The sequence below is a fragment of the Myotis brandtii genome, unplaced genomic scaffold (genome assembly GCF_000412655.1).
Source record: "Myotis brandtii unplaced genomic scaffold, ASM41265v1 scaffold382, whole genome shotgun sequence".
Lineage (NCBI taxonomy): Eukaryota > Metazoa > Chordata > Mammalia > Chiroptera > Vespertilionidae > Myotis > Myotis brandtii.
The window spans coordinates 1,068,200-1,091,211 of record NW_005364671.1 but is presented as its reverse complement, the minus strand read 5'-3'; the positions used below and the strand labels follow the sequence as shown (position 1 = coordinate 1,091,211).

Sequence of the window (23,012 nt, the reverse complement as noted above, 5' to 3'; positions counted from 1 at the left end):
CCCAACCCCCCAATCAGCCCTACCCTGAGCGTGACTGAGGGTGGCATCGCAACCTCCTGATCCGCCCTGCTCTGTGCATGACAGGGGGCAGCGCCCCAACTCCCCAATCTGCCCTGCTCTGAGCCCGACCAGGGGCTGCACCTAGGGATTGGGCCTGCCCTCTGCCACCCGGGAGCAGGCCTAAGCCAGCAGGTCGTTATCTCCCGAGGGGTCCCAGACTGCGAGAGGGCAGAGGCCGGTCTGAGGGACCCCCCCCCCCCCCCCAGTGCACAGATTTTTGTGCACCGGGCCTCTAGTTGTTTATAAAGCAAAATACTGCCTGTAGACATAGTGTTATAGATATACACGGCTAAAAGAAAGCTTTCAAGCTCAACCAGAGAAATACAGTTAGTTTGGTACTTATATTCCTCTGTGAAAGCTAGAACAGGGTGGGTGGAAGGAAGTGGAAGAGGGGATAGGAGATAAATGGTGATGGATAGAGACTTGCTGGAGGTGGTGAGCACACAGTACAGATGATGTATTGTAAAATCATGCACCTGAAGCGTATAGACTTTTGTTAACCAGGGTCACCCCAATAAATTCAATAAAAGGTGTGTGGGAGACCAATTGACACTCTCCTCACTTGATGACTGCACATGTAACTGAAGTTTCCTGTATTCTGTATAATCTTCCTAATTCTCTTATAGGTAGACAACACCTATGTAATTAAGCTGAGACTAGAAGCAGAGTCTGTCAATATTGGATGTCAGGGAAGAGGATCTGAGAATGTTTCATTCATGTCAACAACCTACTTCATAGGGTAGAATTTAGACCAATGTACCTGTAGGGAAAGATTTAAAAAATATCAGGAGTAAAGGTAGTAAGATGGAAAAGCTTGCTAGTTTGGCTGCAATAATAGTTATAGCTCTTTGAAAGCAATATTAATGATTATATAATAATTGCCATTTACTGAGTTCTTGCAATTCACCAGCTTCCTCATTTAAGCCTTATAACAACACTATAAGTAAGGTAGGATCTAATCCAGATAAGTTAAATAGCTTAAACATGGTAGCTCTGTTAAGTGGCAGAGAAATATCTTAAGCCCAAGGTTTCAGGATTCAAGAGACATACTTAATCATATGGTATCTTCTTTGCATGTAATATGCATGAACTAAGTATTTAGATGAAAAAAATAGTTTTGATAAGCATTCACATGCTTATTATTTCCTAAATGATTAGATAGAAGTATGAAAGTAGTTAAAGTAACTATTAATTAATTTATATGGAAATTTATAGAACATTAAACTTTGAATTGCTGGCATTTTGCTTATGCCAGAGAATATACTCTTAATTATTTGATAAAGGATTTACTGGGTTTGAGCTCTTTAATTATACATTTGTTCTGAATCTCAGAGAAAAGGAATATTTCAAGTCTTATGTTAAAATGTCTTTAATAGGCCGAAACCGGTTTGGCTCAGTGGATAGAGCGTCGGCCTGTGGACTGGAAGGTCCTAGGTTCGATTCCGGTCAAGGGCATGTACCTGGGTTGCGGGCACATCCCCAGTAGGAGATGTGCAGGAGGCGGCTGATCGATGTTTCTCTCTCATCGATGTTTCTGACTCTATCTCTCTCCCTTCCTCTCTGTAAAAAATCAATAAAATATATTTAAAATAAATAAATAAATAAAATGTCTTTAATAGGAAACTCAATAATTATTTTCTAATGTAAGTAGTTATGATTTGACATTATATTTCCTATGAAACTTTCATACATGGATTCAAAGTGTTATGTCTCCGCCAGTTTATTCAGTAGAGATGTTCTCTGGAAAACGTATTAGGTGGCTCAAATAGTTCTAGCCACAAGGAAATTATTAGGTCTTACAATTATTAGTATCTAACTTATACTTCATTGAGGCACCTTCTCAGATGTCTCATCAGAGAGGTTTTCCCTGAGCATACTATCTAAACTAGCATCCTCCATCACTCTAGGAACTTTTTTTTTTTTTAAATATATTTTATTGATTTTTCACAGAGAGGAAGGGAGAGAGATAGAGAGAGTTAGAAACATCGATGAGAGAGAAACATCGATCAGCTGCCTCTTGCACATCCCCCACCGGGGATGTGCCCGCAACCCAGGTACATGCCCTTGAGCAGAATCGAACCCGGGACCTCTCAGTCCGCAGGCTGACGCTCTATCCACTGAGCCAAACCGGTTTCGGCCACTCTAGGAACTTTTATTTTGTTTATTCTCAACTCCCCATCACCTGACACTTAAGAGTACTCAGTGAATATCTGTCGAAAGAATGTATGAAGAGTATGAGTAAAATTACTTTATAAATGTAAGTAGAAAAAAGCAATATGGCAATATGTCTAAATTAGTATATTTTTATGGTAATATATGCAAGTAAGTGAATGTTATAAGTAGATATTTGGCTATTTAATATATATCCCTAAGAGCTCTTTATTCCATTTGGGCGGAAAGGTGGCCTCATATTGACTCGCTCAATTATCATATCCAAATATGTATCCAGAAACCTAAAAGGAATTTTACAAAAATTTATTGCAAAAATATGCAGTCTTTTCAAGTAAATAAATTAATTTTAAGGTTGCTGTCTATGTGGAAAGAAAAAAATAAGTTTTCAAATAAGAGTCTATCATGGCCAGTTCTAATATAAATAATGGTATACTGAGGCCACAAAACTCCATTGTGTCCTACAGAATATTGCATACATTTCATTAGATTAATTAATTATATTGATTACCTATTTGTGTATCAGGAGTGAATATATCTGGGTTTTATGGTCTTCATGGAGAATACTTCATATATCATGCTTTTTTTTTTTTCAGGGAAGATTGTGTTTACTGTACATCCTTCAAAGTAGGTCAGATATGCTAAAATTAAAGCTGGCTAAAACAGAATCTTATATTACTGTACACTAGCTCAGTCTACCTCTCCCCAAACTCCCCTTTCCCCTTCCAACCAAAAAAAGAAGAAACAAAAGGAAAATATAAACCAGAAAACAGATTTTTAAAAACTAATCCTTTTCTCCATTTCTTAAAATTCAGGAACAAGTTCCAGTTCCGGTCTATCATCCAACACCTAGCCAGACTCGCCTAGCAACTCAGCTGACTGAAGAGGAACAAATTAGGATAGCTCAAAGAATAGGCCTTATACAACATCTGCCTAAAGGAGTTTATGACCCTGGAAGAGATGGATCAGAAAAAAAGATCCGGGAGTAAGTTTCAATAAATTTATACATGTTTTAAAGGTCTATTTTAAGAGATTTTCTTTTGAAAAATATTCTCCTGCATTTTGGAAGTCAGTTAATATAAACAGTTAATGCAAGATAATGTTTAGATAAAGTAATTTAAGAAGGATTTGAATTCTGACCATTTTATATGTTGCTTGTGTCCATTTGGATGAAAGTTGATGTCAGTTAAAAAATGATTCATCTAGCTCTAACCAGTTTGGCTCAGTAGATAGAGCGTCAGCCTGCGGACTCAAGGGTCCCAGGTTCGATTCCGGTCAAGGGCTTGTACCTTGGTTGCAGGCACATCAGTAGGGAGTGTGCAGGAGGCAGCTGATCGATGTTTCTCTCTCATTGATGTTTCTAACTCTCTATCCCTCTCCCTTCCTCAAAAAATCAATAAAATATATTTTTAAAAAAATGATTCATCTGTGTGAGTATAAACTAGCACCAACATTGCCTTGTCAGCTGGGAAAGCAATTTGGCAATGTGTCAAGGACCTTCAAGTCTGTACCCTTTGAGACAGTTAATTCTAGAGATCTATCCCAAAATGTTACTTCACTCTCCTATAGCCTTATGCATAAAAATATTCACCATAGTTTTATTCAGTTAAAAACAATAGTAGAGGTATAGTTAAGTAAATTGTGGTATAGGAATACTTTGATTTGAATACATTGATAAGTTATATAGCCATAATCAACTGGCTTATTCTTAGAATTTTGTATATCTATCTATATAAAAGCCTAAGCGACCATCGCAACCAAACAGGCTGCGTCGGGTGACCAGGCTGGCAGGGGGTTAGTGAGGGGCAACCAAACCACCAAGCAGCAGGCTGTGTGGGGCGACCCGGCTGGCAGGGGGGTTAGTGAGGGGCAACCAAATGACCGAACAGCAGGCTGCGTGGGGCGACCAGGCCGGCGGGGGCTGTTTTTTTGGGGCAATTGGGGCAATCAGGCCGGCAGGCAGAGGCAGTTAGGGGTGATCAGGCAGGCAGGCAGGTGAGCGGTTAGGAGCCAGTGGTCCAGGATTGAGAGAGGGATGTCCCCAGGATCGGGCCTAAACCAGCAGTCGGACATCCCCTGAGGGGTCCTGGATTGGAGAGGGTGCAGGCTGGCCTGAGGTGACCATCCCCCCTCTCCCCATGCATGAATTTCGTGCACCAGGCCTCTAATATATAAATAAAAGCTATCAGACTGAAAGTAAAATTGTTTACTAACGGTTTTTAGTGATATGAGGAAAATCTTGTATCCATTTCTTAATTTGTGGAGTAATATTATTAAGCCTGCCGATTTGAATATTGTATAAAATTTTACTTCTGGGGAGTTTTTGTCCTCAGAGTTATTATTTGAGAGTTTCTAATAAAGACAGCCATACTCCTTTTAGGTTGAGAGTAGTCTTGCCAATACATGCATAATCTAATTTACTTTGTTGATGTTTGACTGTTTGAGCCATAGCACCATTTAAATTTTAGTGCTAGCACTTAGGATCATATCCTATCTAGAACACCTTTTTAATAAGTAAAAAAAAAAAAGACTGGTGGAGAAAGAGATGCAGAATTTTAACATTGTTTTTTTATTAAAATATGTTTTTATTGACTTTAGAGAGAGAGGAGGGCAGAGGGATAGAGAGAAACACCTATGAGAGAGAAACACCAGTTGGCTGCCTCCTACACACCCGCTGCTGTGGATCGAGCCTGCAACCCAGGCATGTGCCCTGACCAGGAAGTGACCTCTTGGTTCATGGGTCAATACTAACCACTGAGCACACTGGTCAGTCTAGAACACTGACTTGAAACACTTGCAGAATTGTGTTGCTTTTTGAACCTGAAGGAAAGTGCAGTGAACTTGAAACTGGGATTGATAAAGAGAATTCCAGCCTACAGCAGCCTAGTAAATAGGCTGAAATTAGTGGTTCTGTTTTGGATACATATAGTTATTAAAATGGAAACTCTTATTTCTGGACTTAAACTAAAAACTCAGTTCGTGTAAACAAAGTTTATCTAGCCAGTGGTTTCCTACCTAAAGCATCACATTTTCCTTTCAGTGTCTTCTACATGTAGCTGTTTTACAAGCACAGTTCTAGCAATGGCTTTGACCCCCATGTGGTCCATTTCTCTTTGTTCTGTTGATTGCTCTCAAAGTCTGCATATTTCCAGGGGATTGAAATGATAGGTTGTAGATGGTCTAACACTTATAGGAAAAAAATTTCAATTTGCTTTGATGGTAGGATGACTGGCAAACCATTTTTATCTGTTTCAGATTAACACTGTCTTTGTAATGGGATTTTAAAGATTATTCTATACGGACCACTTCTCTAAAAATGCTTTCTGATTATTTCTCTCTCACTCCCAACAGGTGTGTGATCTGTATGATGGACTTTGTTTATGGGGACCCAATTCGATTTCTGCCGTGCATGCACATCTATCACCTGGACTGTATAGATGACTGGTTGATGAGATCCTTCACATGCCCCTCCTGCATGGAGCCAGTTGATGCAGCACTGCTTTCGTCCTATGAGACTAATTGAGCCAGGATCTCTCATCTGACTTCAAGTGAACCTTCATTTTTTGGTGGTTTTGATCTTTTGTCACTGAGCCCAAAGAGCCAGGGATTAGGAATTAAGATCATGCACAAATGTTTCCTAAAAATTCCTGAATGGCTGCAGATGTTGGGGAAAAGTACGTCATATTTTAGAAACTTAGGGGGAAAAGTAGGATGGTATTTTTATGTAAAGCCTTGACCCAGTGTTTAAAAAAATATAATTGTATTTAGATCTTGTTATTGCTCCAGTACATAGGAATTGTGTAAAGTGATACAGCAGCTGTTATATGTTTAAATCGTGTGTGTTGAAGATTAGGAAAAAGATAGTGGTTGTTTTTCCTAAATGAAATAACTTTCTTCTTCCCCACCCAAATTCTTTTCTGAAGTTGCTAGCATTTGGGTCAAGGTTTTATTAAAAGCTACATTTTATAACACTGGCACAAAAAAAGTAGTTTTAAGCTTGTTTGCACAGTTCTTTTTTTCCATTGGAAATGGAATTCATTGCCTTAGGTCTTTTTAAATAGTGTATTATTATCGTTGGGGCTGGCTCTATGCTTGAAAACCAGTTTATTTATAACCTGTTATAAGTGCTATATCTGTTTGCAGTTAGGAAATGCAGAATTCAAAGTGATCTCCTAGCTTGTAAGCAAACTGAGATGCACTATCCCTTTCTATAAAAAAACATTAGTTAATGTGTCAAGAAACCAACTCTAGTAGGAGTTTAGTATTACCCTTTCCAATGTGTTTTATCTAATTATTTTGGTTAATATGGTGATAATTAAAGTCAAGGTAAATTTTAAAAATTAAGATTTCTGATTTATTGAGCTTGAATTATGCCACAATGCTTATGTAAAAATGAAAGTGGCACCATGGTGAAACTGAGAAAAGTTTCTCAGTTTTTCTTGTGACCTCCTTCCCTGTTGTCTTGAACCATAGCAAAAGGATACTGCATCTCTTATTATTGTAGTGCTGAGGTTATTGAAATTATACAAAACACATCTCAGTCTCTGTTTCTTGGAAAGTCCTGCTAGCTGACTGGCAAGTCTAGTATAAGCAAGGATAATTAAGATATATGTATTTCATGTTTTGCACACAAATGCAGAATTTGTATAACCACATGACTTCATAGTTGTGATCTCAAAAAAGAAGGAATTTCTCCTTTATTTTATCTTGCAGTTAATGTAAGAACACTGAATCTCTAAGCTTCTGAAGTGTTAGAGGTAGAGATGGTCTAGTAAAGAAGTAGTTGTAATGTTTTATCCATTTTTAGCATGTGTTTATTTTTCCGTATGTATTCAGAGGTGGTTTATTTGTTCAGCTCAGTGATATTACAGCTAAAGAAATCATTCATTAGCAAAAGGAGAAGCTGTTTCAACCTAACAAATCAGAAATGTTTCTTATTATTTTATATTGAGTTGAATATTTGACTCTAACACTTTTCTAGATACAAAATGCTAGTATCTTGAAGGTTCTTCATAACTGCGTATAGAGGAATTTAGTTATGTCATAAGTGCTTTTTAAAGATTTGACATTTGGCTGTAGTATCCATATGTTGGTTAATTTTCTTATGAGCCCCATGATGGAAAGACTTAAAGATGAATTTGAGAGAAAAAAATGAAAGTAATTAGATTGTCAGGTTTATTAAATTGTTACATGTATCTTGCTTAATTTTTGTTCATTAATTTATATCCACCCAATTACATAAAGCAAATTTGGAGGAAACACCTGAAGTTGTGCAATATTTTTAGTGATATTACTGTTTTTATCCTTGTGTTTTCTACTTAAACATGATGTCTGTGTTATCAAGTATTATAGTCAGACTTTTTTTCTAGATCTTTAAATTTGGTAAATGAACTTTTTAAAACTCATTTTTTATGTTGCTGTTAGTCTTTCTTTATACATGGCTTCTTTCACAGAAGTTTGGTAGTATTGAAGGTACCAGTATTGAGTTGAATGCTTTTTTTTTAGGTACTTTGTATTCTTTGATTTTGACCTTCAGCTACATGTTAAAAACCACCAATTTTGGCTTTTACTAAGTTAAATAAAGTTATAATACAGTTGTAAAGAGCTAAAGTTAGAGTTGATTACATAACAGTATTTCCCAAGTTTTCTAGTCTTTTCTTTAAAACATATATGTATAGATTTAATCAGTTACTTTTGAATCTTTGGGTATATATAATTTGGGGAAAGTATTTTTATGGCTTGGTATTTCATCATAAATTTAGAAGCTTAATAGATTCAAATTTTCTAAAGCCAGATGATAGGCTCACCATATTTAGATTAGCGTGTTCATGCTTGGCTATAGGATTTAAAATGTCTGAAAAGCCTGATGAGGAAAAATAAAAAGAATTTTATTCTTTTAAATGTAAACCAAACAAATTTAAATACTAGTAGTTTGATTCACACAAACCTTTTCAATTCTATGAGCGTTCTTTGTAGAGAATTTCTTAAGCCAGGTATTATAACTCACCCTACTACCAGTACATACCGTGTGATATTAAAACAGTATGATTTTACAGAATACAGTGGGCATTGAAGTAACAAATTCTCTATGTACAAAGCTCCTTTGTAAGGAAGCATGCATTTTAAAAGAGGAGAATGGGAATCAGGAGAAGAAGGTAAGTTTCTTTGGCATAATTCAGAAATGTATGCAGCTTGGTGGCTACCTCTGCTTACAAGGATATTAGCTAGTAGTCAGTTTCTGAGACAACTGATTCACTTGCATTTAAGTGCATCATAGCTGACATAATAACCTCAACTGGTATTTTTTTAATCTTTATTATTGAAAGTATTACAGATATCCCCCATTGACCCCTTCTAGCTCACCCTGCCCTCCATGCCAGGCCTTCACCACATTATTGTCTATATCCATGGGTCAACTAATTTTTTAAACTTTTAATTTTGAAATTAGTGGACATGGGAAAAGTTGGATTTTGGGTCAGTAGCTCCTGAAGTAATATTAAATTTATTCACCTGAATTTAAAGATCATCTAGTCTTTTATTGGTTGGAGAGAAAACCGGAAAAGATAGTTTGTTTTCCCCTTCCGCTCTACCTCTCTACCTCTCTAAATAGCTCTCTTGCTCCAGCCTTACACTCAACTAGACTTCCCTAAGACACAAGCCTGATTCAGGATGTTCCCATCAGGGGAGTCATGGGCATGAGAGCCAGTATCCTCCTGATGCATTATATTAATCCTGTGGGGACTTAGCTGAATTCCTTCTTCTTTTCCCCGCTTGGTCCCAGTTTCTAAGTATTTTACTATTGAAGTCTTTTGTTTCCATTAACTTTGTGCCCCTGTTCTCACAAAGGCTGTTTGATGCTCCTGCTCCCTTTGAAAATGAATTGTTATTACAGGCTGGCCTGCCTATTAAAAAGTTTGGATCTACCCATTTATCTCTTTAAATACATTTTTTCCTAAGGAAGATATTCTCAAAACCAAGGTGCTTATTTAATAAATGCTTGTTAAATAAAGTATAGAGTAAAAATGTCCAACTACAACATTTCATCATTGCATTGAATGTAATTGTTGATTGACCTCCGTTAGGTGAGATTTTCCTAAGAGCTATCAAAGATAGTATCTGAAATAATTTTTTCTTGGTTCTATATACATCAAAATATGTATTTGCCTATGCTCAGGTAGTGATTTAATGTTCACAGTTCAAATTTAGACAGGGCTTTAGTTTGTGATGATTTAATCAGGGGTGGGGAACCTTTTTCTGCTAAGGACCATTTGCATATTTATAACATCATTCACGGGCCATACAGACTTACCAACTTAAAAATTAGCCTGCTATGTCTGGTCAGGCATTTAACTCACCCCTAATGCCTTGCAGGGCCAGACCAAATGATCTTGAGTGCCTTATACAGCCCCCTGGCCGGATGTTCCCCATCTCTGATTTAAGTGAAACATAAGGGTTTAATGGAGTAAATAACTGTAAATGTTTAGTCATATTGCATTATATACACATCTTAAAACAGTTCTTTTCCTAAGTGGTTTAAAAGATATAGTAAGTTAATTATGTAGTTAGGGAAATTTTATTGGACTAATTGTTAGTTCTGCACATAGCATTTTTAAAATATGGTTTTATTTTTTAATATATATATTTTTTGTTGATTTCAGAGAGGAAGGGAAAGGGAGAGAGTGGTTGAAACATCAATGATGAGAGGATCATCAACTGGCTGCCTCCCACACGCCCCGTACTGGGGATCGAGCCCACAACGGGCATGTGCCCTGACTGGGAATTGAACCATGACCTCCTGGTTCATAGGTCAGTGCTCAACTATTGAGCCACACAGGCTGCACATACAGTATTTTTAACTTGAGAAAAATAATTTCCATCTATTTTTTAGTTCCTAAGAGTTACATTACAACATAAAGAATTTAGTAAATGGATGTGACAAAAGTATTTGGGGAATATTAATTTAAATATACTTTGTAATTCCTTTTATGAGAGCCTCTTACTAAAAGCATCCCACAAAAAAATTGATTAGCTTAATTCTAACCAGCCCTTTTTAAAACCATACAGGGGTAAGTTAAAAATTAACAACAGTACTGGGTGTTCAGAGTTTGATTGTTCAGATAAGTGTATCCAGACTTTGCTTTTCCATTTGTCTTTTGGCATTTCCTTGTTCTTTAGCATGGAAATAGAAAATCCCAATGAATCTCTTTACAGCCCATTCACTGATTCATAAAATTTTTTGAGAGGCATTAGTGAAATTATACAAAAGAGGTTTGGATTTATCTGCCCATTTTAATTGTCCACATTGTTCTTGTTTGCTTTATCACTCTGAGCAATAGGCATTAGCTCAAGACAATTACTGGAACCATTTGACTACTGTTACTGATAGACTAAAACCACTTACCATTTCATAAAATTTTTAAGGAAACTTTAGGAGTGATACTAACTTTCCTTTATATTTTTGTTTCTTGAGAAAAGTTACTGTCCACTTGAAGATTTAGTCATCTTTGGATGCTTTCCACAGAAAGTTTGTTTTCCTCTGCATATGAATGAAGAATGAAGCAGCATTATGAATAAGGTACACATTTTAGGCATCTATGATTGATTATGTTAAAAGGAGCAGCAGCACCTGTTTGCTTTGAACCCTTTCTATAACATCAGGGCTTATAGGCTCCAGATTTCTTGGCACTGAAAAAAGAAGTTGAAGTGGGTAAATGAAGGTTTGCCTCAAGAGTCTAGTCATAGTGGTGAACTCTTGAGTGCTTGTGAGAAGATTTGATGGGCTTTGCAGAAGTGATGAGCCCAGCTTTTATCTGGGGCCACATAGTAATTTAGTCATTGGGGATCCAAAGGCATTGTGTGAATTGGGAAGCCTGGAATATGTCAGAAAGACATTGAGATTGGCTTCTAACACTCTCCATACTCGAGGTGGGAGAATAGGCTACATTCTGCCAATTCCAGAATCAGCCAATCCTTGAGCTTTGACACTGTGCAAAATCATGACCTTCTGTCTATGAGGGTAGCTGAACTCAGCATATAATTATAAATTAATAGCTACAATTTTAGGAAGTGCAGTGTGTGGGGAGGGGAAATTGTTTTTCACAAACCATTTGTCATCATGGCCCTTGCTGTGATGGGATCTTGACATGAGGAGGAATAAGTTATAAACATTTTTCTTTCTGGTAGTGAGCAGGTACTATATCTAGTAGGGCATTTTGAAATGGTTTGTTATTGCAAGTACTTTCTCGGGATTATTTATTTCTTAAACCGAGTTAATGGCTTTGAAGATATCTTTGAAGTAAGAAATCACATTTATGGATATGGGTTTTGATAAACTGGGTTTCTGATTTCCATGATGAGCAAAGGAAATGAAACACCAACTCACATGGACTCTTAGAGCCTGACTATCACTTAGCATATTGAAAGTATTTTTTTCCTTAAGACCAGTAGCTGGTAAAGGGAAGATTTATTTTTATCAGCAAGTTTACAGAAAGCAGAGGCAAGTGTTGCTGGAAATCTTTGGTATGGCACCAGCTCCTAAATTCCATGTTTAACCCTATGGAATCCATTCTTCATGTAGCAGCTAAAATAATTTTGAGTAAATTGGATGATGTCATTCCTCTGCTTAGAACGTGTATTGCTTTCCAGTGTGCTGAGAGTAAAATCCAAACTTCTTAATGAAGATCTATTGGCTTTCTGCTCTCTTCTTTCATAGTACTCTAGCTATAGCCTTGTTAGACTTTCTTTTTGTGCCTTCAAAAATGTCAAGCTTGTTCCTATCTCAGATCTTTTGGAATTACAGTTTCTGCCCTATAGTTCACTTTAGTTGTTTCAATGACTGGCTTATTCTCCGGACCAAACACATCCCCTTTTTATATACTCCTACTAGTATGTCTTCCTTAGCAGACTAAGCTCTATGATATCAAGATATTTGGGTGAAGGGGAGGAGAAAATAGGGCAGAAGAGAGCCCTAAGGAACCTGAACATTTCTGATTGAGAGGGAGCCATCATCAAGGAAGTTCCCAATGGAAAATAGGGATCTTATAAAGAAGGGCAAAGGCAACCTTCTGATAAGTTTTGTCACTAACCAGTACCACAGACTGTACCCACTGTCCTCATTCTTCCCTTCACCTAGGAAAGTTTCTGTATATGAACTTTGAAAAAAAGGTCATATAGTGGATACATGTTGTTTTTGTTTGCCCAGTACCCCATCTTTTTTGTAGTAAAAACCTCCAACTGGCATATGACCCAGTTGTACCAATTGTAGTACCTCACCCCCTTTCTAAGGCAGTGTGATTCTCAAACTTTAGTGTGCATCAGATCCACCTGGAGGGCTTGTTAAAATGTAGATTACCTGGCCTCACCCTTCTAATCCCCTGGTGATCTGATGTTGATCTGGGGAAACTGGTCTAAGGGATGGACATTTAATCAAGCTAGACTAATCTGAGTTCTTATCTGGGATTTTTCATACTGGAGGTAGGAAAAGAAGCTAGCTTCTTCTGGTCACAAAGCTGTAAGTAAGGACGTGAGGTCTGAACTGCCACGTACCCCTCCCATGCAGAGAAGCCAGTTCAAGAGAATAAATCTAACATAGGAGCAAAGTCAAGAGATGGAGAGCACTAGAGCCCTTGATTCAGTCATCCCTTAGGCCAGCGGTCGCCAACTGGTGGTCCACAGACCACTGGTGGTCCACAAGGTCCGAAAGGTTGGTGACCGCTGCTCTAGGCCAAACCCACCACTGCCTTCCCACAGTATATGTGGCCCAATAAATTTCCCACCTAAAGTTAGTATTTTTAGTAGATCAGGCTTTACTCTAACTGTAAATTTGCTCACAACCTCTTTCCATAGATAGTTATCTGAAAGCTGTAGTCCAGGGGTGACATTTCTGGCCCAATGACCACTTTGACCCACAGATATGATGTTGCCAAACTTAAAATTGAATGCCTTTAGCATACACATCCCAGTTTTCAAATGTTCCTACTTCTTATTATCTTACTAGAGGCCTGGTGCACAAATTCGTGCACGGGTGGGGTCCCTGAGGGTGGCCTATGGAGTTCAGGCCCCAGATTGCGCCCCCAGCCTCACAGCCCCAGCTCACGCCCCCAGCCCCGCAGCCCCACCTGGCACTCCGCCTTGGCCTGGTGCCGCCCCCTCACCTGCTCCACCATTCCACCTGCAGGGTGATCGTTCAGGCCTTGGCCCCCTACTCGGCTCCCTCAGCGCCTGGGAGCCGGACGGCAGCTGCGCTCTCCACCACCACTGCTGGTTGCCGTTTGCGGGACAATCAACGGGGCAATCGGGCCCCTGCTTGCACCTGCCCTGGCCTGGTGCCGCCCGCTCACCTGCTCCACCATCCTGCCGCGGTCCTGCTCTCGTCGGAGCCCATGAGGGCCGGCAGCACCTCCACTGCCGCCCCACTGCCAGCGCCATGTAGCTGACGCCCACCATGTTCTGCACCGCCCCCTGGTGGTCAGCACACGTCATAACAAGCGGTCGGTCTTCGGGTCAAACAGCCGCCCAAGGGGAAAATTTGCATATTAGGCTTTTATTATGTAGGATACCAAAGCTCTTCTAGTATAAGGTTTGCTGCCCCTCAAGCCTCAGTCCAGGCCTGTCTCTACATCTGTTCAGGCCTCACTTCTTGTCTCTGGAGTAGCTGACCAGACTCTACCTATCCATCTGGGGATTAGAGCCTTTTCCTCCAATAGCCCTTGATTGTTTTATGAGCAAATACTGTTGCTTAAGGGTTGCCTTTTTTTCCTTTTGACTTTATTGAAGTTAGACCCTATCCCTACCTCAGGAAGCCTAGTGGCCTGGGGAAACTGCCACACAGACATATGCTATGTGTTTCAAGCCAAGAGTTTCTAGTGTTTTGAGTATTTAGCCAGTACCTTAAGAGTGGCCTAGTGACTATAAATCAGTTCCAACTTTTAAAGTAATCATTTTAAGCTCAACCAGCAGTTTAGCATAGCGTGGGCTTTAGAGTTCAACTGCCTGGCTTCAGATCTTTATGCTGCAAAGTAACCAGGTGATCTTAGGCAAGTTATTTAACCTGTTTCAGTTTTCTCATCTGTAAAATGGCAATAATAGTCCCTACTTCATAGTGTGGTTATGTGGATTAGAACCACGTCAAGTGCTTAAACTAGCAACTGGTAAATAATGAGTATTTGATATTAGCTATTTTTCTTCCACCCAGAGCATATAGTGTCTGGTGTTCAGAGGTGTTTGTTAATGATGTGAAGAAAAACAAGACAACCCAGTCCAGTCATTTGTGAGGTGTTAGCTGTGACGTGTCTGATTAAACTTGAATGTCAACTTTAAGAAGTCCATAGTGACCTTTAGTAATTGCATATCTTCCCAGAGGAAGGACTGTATTACATTTTGTCATTTGACAGTTGACTTTGTGCAGTGGAGGCAATTCATAGATTTCTAACTTAGAAGTGAATTTTTCAAGCCCCCAAATGAGGCTCCTTGTTTGTGGACTCACCCTGTTGGGCAGTAGTGAACTTTGCACCAGGTTTCCAGGAGCTGTGCTAACCCAAGCAGAAAGACACTTTCTAGCGTTGGAGAGCTACCTCTGGGGACTGGGGTGAGGATCCCATTTGCTACATGCTTTTCAGAATCCAGGTACCTCTCATTTATTACTGCATTAGTGTGATGGTGCTAAGGACATAAGGAAACAGTTGTTGAAAAGGCACACTGTTAGCTTTAATTTTTAAACAAATGAGAAGTTGTCTATTCCCCATCATTTTAGAAGAAATAAACTTGGGAGTAACTCCAGAAAAAAGTGTCTGGATTTTATTCCTTTGTAGTCACAGGCTAGAGTTTTCTAAAACCTCCTAGTGCTGTTCTTCAGTTGCTGGGAATCGCCCACCTGGACCTCAGCCAAGTCTTGGGTTGGTGTTGGCCCTTTAGGGTCCTGTCTTTGCTGTCAGGTCCTGGCTTTTTGCATGAATGACGATAGAGGTCTTGGAAACACTTCCATTCTGACTTGAAAGATAAGGAATAGGGAATCCTGCCAACACATGGGAGAACTGATAGGGAGTAGCACACTGCTGAAAGCCAGCCAGCCAGCCCAAGGGCCTGTGATCAGTGAGAGGCAGAGGTAGACTTTCCGTTGTCAAGGGCCTGTTCAGGTCATGTTACACAGTTGCTACTTCCTAACAACCGAGTTCCTCTGTGTGGCACAGAATGCAGACTTGCCCCAAATGAGGATTATTTGCTCTCTGGGTATCCTGGGCTACTGTCGGGGCCCCTGATTGAGGAAACCTATCATTTCTGGTTAAGTTTTGGCAAAAAGTAGAGTTATGTATCTGTTGCCTCGTTTTGGAGATGAAAACCCACCAACAGACTTGACCAGAGTTAGAATTCGAACTGTTGACAGCAGGAAAGAGAGTAATCTAGTCCAAATTACTAGTTTTTAGAGGGTTTGTGATTTCCCTAAGGTTACTCTGAAAATCAGTCAGTAGCAAAGCAGGGACAACAATTCAAGTCTCCTTATTTTTAGGCCAAAAGTCTCCACCTGACCAGCTGCCTATCCAGGGCAGATGTGCTGGAAAAGTCTTTAAGAGAAGTAACCAGAAATGGCTCAAAGAGACACAGTGAGAAGCCCATAATGGAATTTTCACCTTCAAAGGCCTCTGCACAGGACATGGTGTCAGACACCCAATATGGTCACCCTCCACTCTCCTCCACATACATGTTTTCACAGACTATCTCAAGCTGCAGCTGGGATAAAGGAGACAAAATCCACTGATTTCTCTTATCAGCCAGACTGCAGCCAAGGCAGCAGACAGAGGTAAAGGTGACGTAGGCTAATTAATGAAGCCCAGCAAGAAAACACCAACAAACACTGACAAGGAAACTGTCTGACTAAACTTTAAAATACAAGCAGAAGCACCTAAAATAAAGGTTGAAATAAAGCTTTTTATAAACTATTTTGCAAATTATATTTTGTATCTATGGCCAGTACTGCTTTTATACAGCAGCAGGTAGAGTTCTTCTAATATGTGGGGAAGCCACTAAATGCTATCCTCTCAGCAGCCTGGCTCTAGTCACCTCTGACCCTGCCATGCCCAGTCACCTAGAAACAAACTGGTCTCCCAGCACCCAGGCTTTGGAGGAGATAGAGCTTGCAAAGGGCTGCTCTATGGAGAGCATTCTTTTGTCTAGTTCTAACAAAATGAGAAAAAAAAACTTCGTAGCATTTCTGCTGTGACAGTACTAAGTGCAAAGGAGGAGCTTGAATGAGGGTTTTCTGCTCTTCTTTCCCTAATGAGAAAATGCCTATAACCCATTGCTTCATTCAGTGTCAGTCATAGGAAGCTGGTTGACTGTACATTAATAGATTAACCCACCCAGCCTCTGACAGATGCTCAAAAGTGTTTGCTAAATACCGCAGTGCTGGAAGACTGGGAAAGTTGTCTACGGTCCTTCCCTTAAAAGAAATTGCATTCATGTATTTGAGGAGTCACATGTTCATAGATGACTATTTTTACTGTGTCCATGATTTTTCTAGGGAAATGGTTAAATTGAAGTATGCTGTCATGAGATTGTGAATGGTAAAATTTGGTGTTGGTTACTGAACTTGAGTTCTCATTTTAACCATCCCAGAAGTTGCAAATGCAGGTGCTTTTAGAGACCAGAAAGATAAGTATTTAAAGTAGCCTCTACTCAGCTCCAACTGATTGTTGCCTTATTGCCTTATGGTAATGAGGCCCCATGTTGCCAGATTTTTTTTTTAAATTAGAAGTCAGAAACCAGACTTATTTGAAATCTCCCCATTTTTAAATGTTGTTAACTTATTCTAAAATTTTTTTAAATATCATGTTGTTCAAATAAAACATACCTGGGTCATATGGTTTCTGATCCAAACTTTCTGCCCTGCCTAAGAATTCAAGCAACACATATTTTACTGAAATACTAGTAGATGTTGCATGTTCTCTTTTAAGTATAAGTTTTATTACTTAAATATCTCTTTTCTCTTAACTGAAAAAAAATTAAAACATATAAAATATGCCAAGAATTACCATCCTATTTCTAAGAAAAATGCTGTCAGTAAATAAATGTACCTCAGAATGAAGTACAGAAGATTTTTTAAATAATTCCCAATGGTTTCAATCTGACGGCACCCCCCCCCCCCCCCCCCCCCTTTTTCCGCAACTTCATGGCACAGAAAGAGCCACACAGGTCCCCTTCTGTCAGGCCTCGGCATCCCCATTCCTTACTAGTGGAGACTGATTTCCTACAGATGGATCCCAATGAAAGTTCTCTCACTAAATAGACATGTTTGCTTTTTAAAATTTGGACAGATACAAAGGGAGTTAAAACAAAGTGTAAGAAGAAAGATAGTGAGTGTCTCTGTGCAACCCCAGAAGCCTTGAAGCCTGAGGTGCAGACCATCCTGAGGGTCCTTCCAGCCCTGGGAGCTGAGACCGTGCTGACATTTGAAAAGCAGTTTGGCCTTTGGCAGCATACAGATTTACCTCCCGATCAGTATGGGTTAAAGCAAAGGTTACAGGTGGTTGGTTGGTGGTTTTTTGAAAAGCCAACTATGATCCCATCATTGTATTTCTAAGTAAAATGTAAACTGTTCATACATTCTCTTAAACATCACAGTGAAAAACAAGTACCCGTATATGTGATAGGGCAGGCGGAGGGCTCCACCTGCTCTGTCCTTGGCAAAGGACCTTGGCCACACAGGTGAAAATGTAGGCTTGGCTTCTTCACGGATACTCATGTCGTGCCATCCCACTGGAGCACCGGTGGACCCCAAAGGCAGGGCAGCGGGTGGGGATCAGTTTTTAAATGTTTCCAGGAGCTCTGTCCAGCTGTCTGTCTGCCAGCTTGGGAGTGCTGTGCCAAACTACAGGGACACTGATGAGACCACAGCTCTGCTTACATTCTCTAGAGAAGACTTGGCTTGGAGTGTGGCTGCCTGGATTCGAAAATGTGTCCTTGACTCCATGGAGTAATTCTTGTAGTTTTGCCTGGAAGAGACCAGAGAATCAGACACATGAGGCTGCTGTAGAAAGTGCTTTTTCTTCTGTCTGAGCTGTGGGAGCCCACCAGCCAACGAAGAATTGTAGAGGTCTAAATCCCTGTCTCTGTCTAGAGAAAGTTGGGTGGTCTGCCAATAGGGATTAGCAGAAAGGCTGTGTAGCCCCTCACCCAGACATCATGCCCTCTGGAACTCTCTTGGTCCTGATCAGTCCCTAGACTTGAGGTGTCAAGAGGTAGATCTATGGGCTGGAACGTAGGGGACCAGGGTCTTCACACAGCCCTGTGGCTGACTTGAGTGTGATCCTGGGCAACTCACTTACTGCTTCTGGGATTCTAATTCTTCATTGGTGAATTGAGAAGGAAGCCTTCCCACCCTAGGTGAGAGCTGGGCTCCTGGGGACGAGGGCCCAGGCTCTGTCTGGACTGCCTTACTGCACTTGCCAGCACCCTCCCTCACTGATGCCTGGGCTCTGCCCCCAGCCAGGGCTAATCAAGCCTTACTTGGCAGTTTCCAAGAGTTTGACAGCCTCTTCGTTTCTGCCTTGCTCCATAAACAGCAGAGCCAGCTCCAGCAGGGCATTTGGGATCAAGTAGTGGTCATATTTAATCTTCTTTTCGCTGTGGGAAAGAAGAGGACATGGCTTATAGGCTCGCCCTTGAAATGTCCTTCAGGCTTCTCGCAGGCCTTCCCCAAATGGGAGGATCCAACGCATGCCCTCAAGTGGGGTTTCCAGCTCTGAATTCTAATTTGGGAAGGTTCCCACTACCTAGCCCTAGGAAGGTTTAGGATCCACAGTAGATAGAGCCTTCTAGACCTCTGCACCTGGGACCCAACTCCCTAACAACCTATGGCTCATGTCATATCCTTGGCCACTTCCACCTCAGTCCCCAACCCTCTTTTTCCTGGTTGAATTATTATATTGGGAAGTGTCCTGTCTTCAATCTGGCCCCTCTAACCTACCCACCATGCTATCCCAGAACTATCCTTTTAGAACCCAGATCTGCCCTGCTTGGTATCCTTCCTCACTCTCTTCTGTCTACAGGATAAAGTTCAGTCTTGTAAGCAAAACAGCCAGGCCCTTTGCAGTCTAGGTGCGCCCCCCTCCCCTTATTTCATCTGCAACCCTTTCCCTCTATAATTTCACCCAGGCAGGAAAAGCCTAATCACTGTCCCTCCAACCTCAGGCATATCTGTGCCAAGCATTTGCACATGCTGTCCCTACTCCACTTAAAACTCCTCCTTCATTGCTTTCTCTGCCCATAAACTTCACAATTTAACTGGCATCCTTGGAAAACCTTTCCTGGTATCTTGAATTATGTGTAGGTCCCTCCTCAGGACACCTGCTGTCTTTTCCGCTTCCCTGTGCCAGAGCCCGGATCATATCAGATTGAGTTGCCTGTAGCTGTTGATCTGTAACATTTGTAATCCACAAGAGCAAGGGCAGGGTTGGTGAATTACAAACTCCAGGGGCACCATTAACACAAAACTCAGTGTGGATAGGCTCCTGTAGTTGAGCAGTCTGGCAGCCCTGCCAGATGAGGTCTGAATGATCTGTGCCTTGCTAGGCCCTGGCACAGAGCAGACACTAGTATACATGTAGTGCCTAGGGGGAGGCAGTCCTGAAAATTCTACCCAGGAGAACCAGGCCACAGTAGCCATCTGGATTGGGAGCAGCCACAGAGGCACTTACTTGGCAGAGATGCTCCTGAAATTCTCCTCAGCCTCCTGGACACGGCCCAGGTATTTCAGACACAGGCCTTTCAGCAGCTTCACCAAGCACTCATCATCCACTGAGTACTCATTTTCTGAGAACAGGGCAGTGAGAGGAGAAAACAGGCTTGTTCATTTCTGCAACAGCCACTCATGGAGTCCCTACTCTGTGCTGGGCCCTGAGGACACAGAGGTGACTCACACATGGTCCCTATCCTCAGGGAGCTCACATCTGGGAAGGAAAGACATACTGAGACGAGGACAATACAGTGGAATCAAGGCTGCTTGATGGAGGCCCAGGGGCTGTGGGAGCCCATCGGAGGCCTTAACTCAACCTGGGGGACAAGAGACAGCTTGGAGGAGCTCTTGTTGAAGCTCAGTCTAGAAAGGCAGATCCCCAATAAGGGGTGTGCAGGAGGCAGCTGATCAATGTTTCTCTCTCATCGATGTTTCTAACTCTCTATCCCTCTCCCTTCCTCTCTGTAAAAAATCAATAAAACATATTTTTTTAAAAAGAAAGGCAAAGGTCAGTTACCAGGGTAGAGAAAGGAGGACGGACATTTTTGGTAGAGGAAAATTTCAACTGCAAGTCCTGTGGTCTGACCCAGCCTGGCAGATTCAAGGGCCTGGGGTAGTCACCTGGGCCCTTTTCCAGCATTTCTTCAGCCTTGGTGATAATCTCAAGTATCCCATCTGTGAGTTCGGGCTGCTTCCCAATCACAGCGTAGCCATTCCAAATGTACATCATTTCCTGAAGGTAGGGGAGCAAGTCAGTCCTAGGTTTCTTCAATGGGGTCTCAGTTTCCCCATCTGTAAAATGGGCAGCTCAGATCAGAGGATCACTAAAGGCCCCTCTAAGCTTCTAAATATTGGAGAAATAATTTACCTCAGCACTTCAGTATTTCCAAGAGTTTAAGACTGTCACCTCTCCTGTTCCCCCCACAAGGCGTTGGGCTTGAGTTACCATCACGAAAACTATGAAACACCCCGATTTCCTTTTTCTGCCTTGACTTCTAGGAAGCTCAGAATACTAACATGTTCATTCATAGTAATTTTGTTGCTTAGGTTAGCATTTTCTAAACTATCAAACCAATAGATGTGAAAGTGATTTGTATATATAAAGTTCTAGAAAGACATTACTCTTATGGTTCTTGTTATGTTCTAGGGAGGAAATTTAAGTTTAGACCAGTGTTTCTGAAGATCATAATATGGTCCCAAGTTAGCAAATGTTCCATTAAAAAAAAAAATCCAGGGCCAAATGAGTTAGGAAAAAACGTATTCAAGCTTCTTGAGACTTACCCTGCTGATTGGTATATAAAAGCGCCGAGGTCTACATTATATACACTTTGTTTAGAACAGTCTTACCTAATATATTTCAGAAATCATTTTATGCATAAATGGTATTTTCCATATTATAATTTGGGAAATTCTCTCCTAAATTTTTGATATAGGTGCTTCCCCAACCCTTCCTTACAACACCCCTCCCCTCCCAATTTGATGACAATAGTTTTACTTTATAAAATATTTCTAAATAGAGATAGTCAGGATACAAGTTCTAAATACATTCTATAAATATCGAATGCTTTGATTTATAAAGTAACATTTTATCAGCTGATTCTCATAACTGTTCTATGAAATGGGCAAAGTATATGCTACCCCATTTTATATTAAGGAAGGGGGACCCTACCCAAGGTCACACATTAGTGAATAGTAGATCCAGGACCAATAAAAGGTCTCTGAGGACTTTTTCTACTTCTCTGATGCCTGCTAAAATCATGCATGGAATTAGCATCATAATGATTCAGAACATGGGCTCAGAAACCAGACTATTTGGGTTCAAATCCTGACTCTAACTCACTAGCTGTGCAACCTGGACAAGTTATTTTATCTTTCTACTTATATCTTGTCTACTTATTAGATATCTTTCTACTTTTATTATCTATTAGGACTTAGTATCCCCATCTGTAAAATGGGAATACCACCAGCACCTACTCAGAGGGTTATTGTGAGGCTCAAATGAGGCCATGGGCCATGGGTGTGAACCTTGAACACAGCTATTAATAACAATGTCAGCTATTATTATTTCAGAGCTGACTAACACAATCCCAGGGCTCAGGGCTCAGAAAAGCTCAGTCCAGTGATGGGGAACAGTGTAAACAACAATCACGTGACAAGACTGAAACAAGCAGGGTATGAGCACAAACAGCCTCTGCCTGGGGACAGGGTGTGGGCTGTCTGTGAGAGCTGCTCACTTGTCGCCCCACCCCCCAGCCACCAGCACTTCCTCAGAGGCAGGGCTTGATCAAACTCCTCTGTCCCCTATCCCAGGTGAATTGTGAAATCCTTTCCAGGCCCCTGAGGCATGAAGGTCTTTCTCCTTCATCCACTTCCTCTGGGCCTGTGGTTGTACCCCTGGCTCTCAACTAATCCCTATAATCCCAAACAAATGCAATCCCAAAAGATCCTCCTACCCACCAGAGCAGGGATTGGCAATGAGATGGGTGTGGGAGCAAGGTAGCGCCTGGACTTCCGGATGGCAAACTTCTCTGTGGGTAGAGATTTCCCAGCGATCTTGAGTTTCAGGCCTGGCACAGCCCTGCAAGAGAGATGAGGGTGGAGAGAAAACCAAGATGGCGGCATAGGTAAACACCAGAGATTGCTGCCTCGCACAACCACTTCAAAAATACAACTAAAAGACAAAACGGACATCATCCAGAACCACAGGAAGGCTGGCTGAGTGGAAATTCTACAACTAGAAGGAAAGAGAAAAGCACACTGAGACTCAGAGGAGGTGCAGAAGTAAAGTGCAGAGGTACGGAGGCGCACACGGAAAGGGCTGGCAACTGAGGATGCGGCTGTCTTTTTGAATCGGGAGGGAGACACAAGCTCCCGACAGCTCTGAACTCCAGTTCCGGGCGAGTCTCTGGGGACCCAGACTCATACGGGGAGAAACTGAACTGTCTGGCATTGGTCGGAACTCGAGGGTGGCTTTCTCTCAGAGGTACTTGCAGTGATTACCGTGGGACAGAGACTCGGGGCCTCTTAGGGCAGGGCTGAGGATCAGCCATAGCTG

The 23,012-nt window shown here is 41.1% G+C and overlaps 2 protein-coding genes and 1 long non-coding RNA gene across 7 annotated transcripts in view; 2 read left to right on the top strand and 1 right to left on the bottom strand.

The window, feature by feature from the left end:
• RNF11 (ring finger protein 11) overlaps positions 1-7,490 on the top strand; it is a gene marked incomplete at its 5' end in the record, with an annotated part of 39,521 nt that extends 32,031 nt beyond the window's left edge. The window contains 2 exons of the mRNA XM_014544778.1: positions 3,045-3,214; positions 5,581-7,490. Of these exons, the coding sequence (XP_014400264.1) occupies positions 3,045-3,214; positions 5,581-5,752 (342 nt within the window). The remainder of the gene's footprint in view (positions 1-3,044; positions 3,215-5,580) is intronic.
• A 205-nt stretch (positions 7,491-7,695) lies between these two features.
• On the top strand, positions 7,696-11,908 carry LOC106727171. Its single transcript, XR_001363335.1, has 2 exons — positions 7,696-8,384; positions 10,705-11,908. It is a non-coding gene; the product is annotated as an uncharacterized LOC106727171 (long non-coding RNA).
• Positions 11,909-15,004: 3,096 nt separating this feature from the next.
• Positions 15,005-23,012, bottom strand: part of TTC39A (tetratricopeptide repeat domain 39A) — a 43,477-nt gene continuing 35,469 nt past the window's right edge. For all 5 annotated transcript variants that reach the window (XM_005872494.2, XM_005872495.2, XM_014544804.1 and 2 more), the window contains 5 exons: positions 22,415-22,535; positions 20,579-20,690; positions 19,920-20,034; positions 18,730-18,846; positions 15,005-18,215 (listed from right to left, as the gene is read on the bottom strand). In XM_005872494.2, the coding sequence (XP_005872556.1) occupies positions 18,092-18,215; positions 18,730-18,846; positions 19,920-20,034; positions 20,579-20,690; positions 22,415-22,535 (589 nt within the window). In that variant the 3' untranslated portion in view covers positions 15,005-18,091. The remainder of the gene's footprint in view (positions 18,216-18,729; positions 18,847-19,919; positions 20,035-20,578; positions 20,691-22,414; positions 22,536-23,012) is intronic.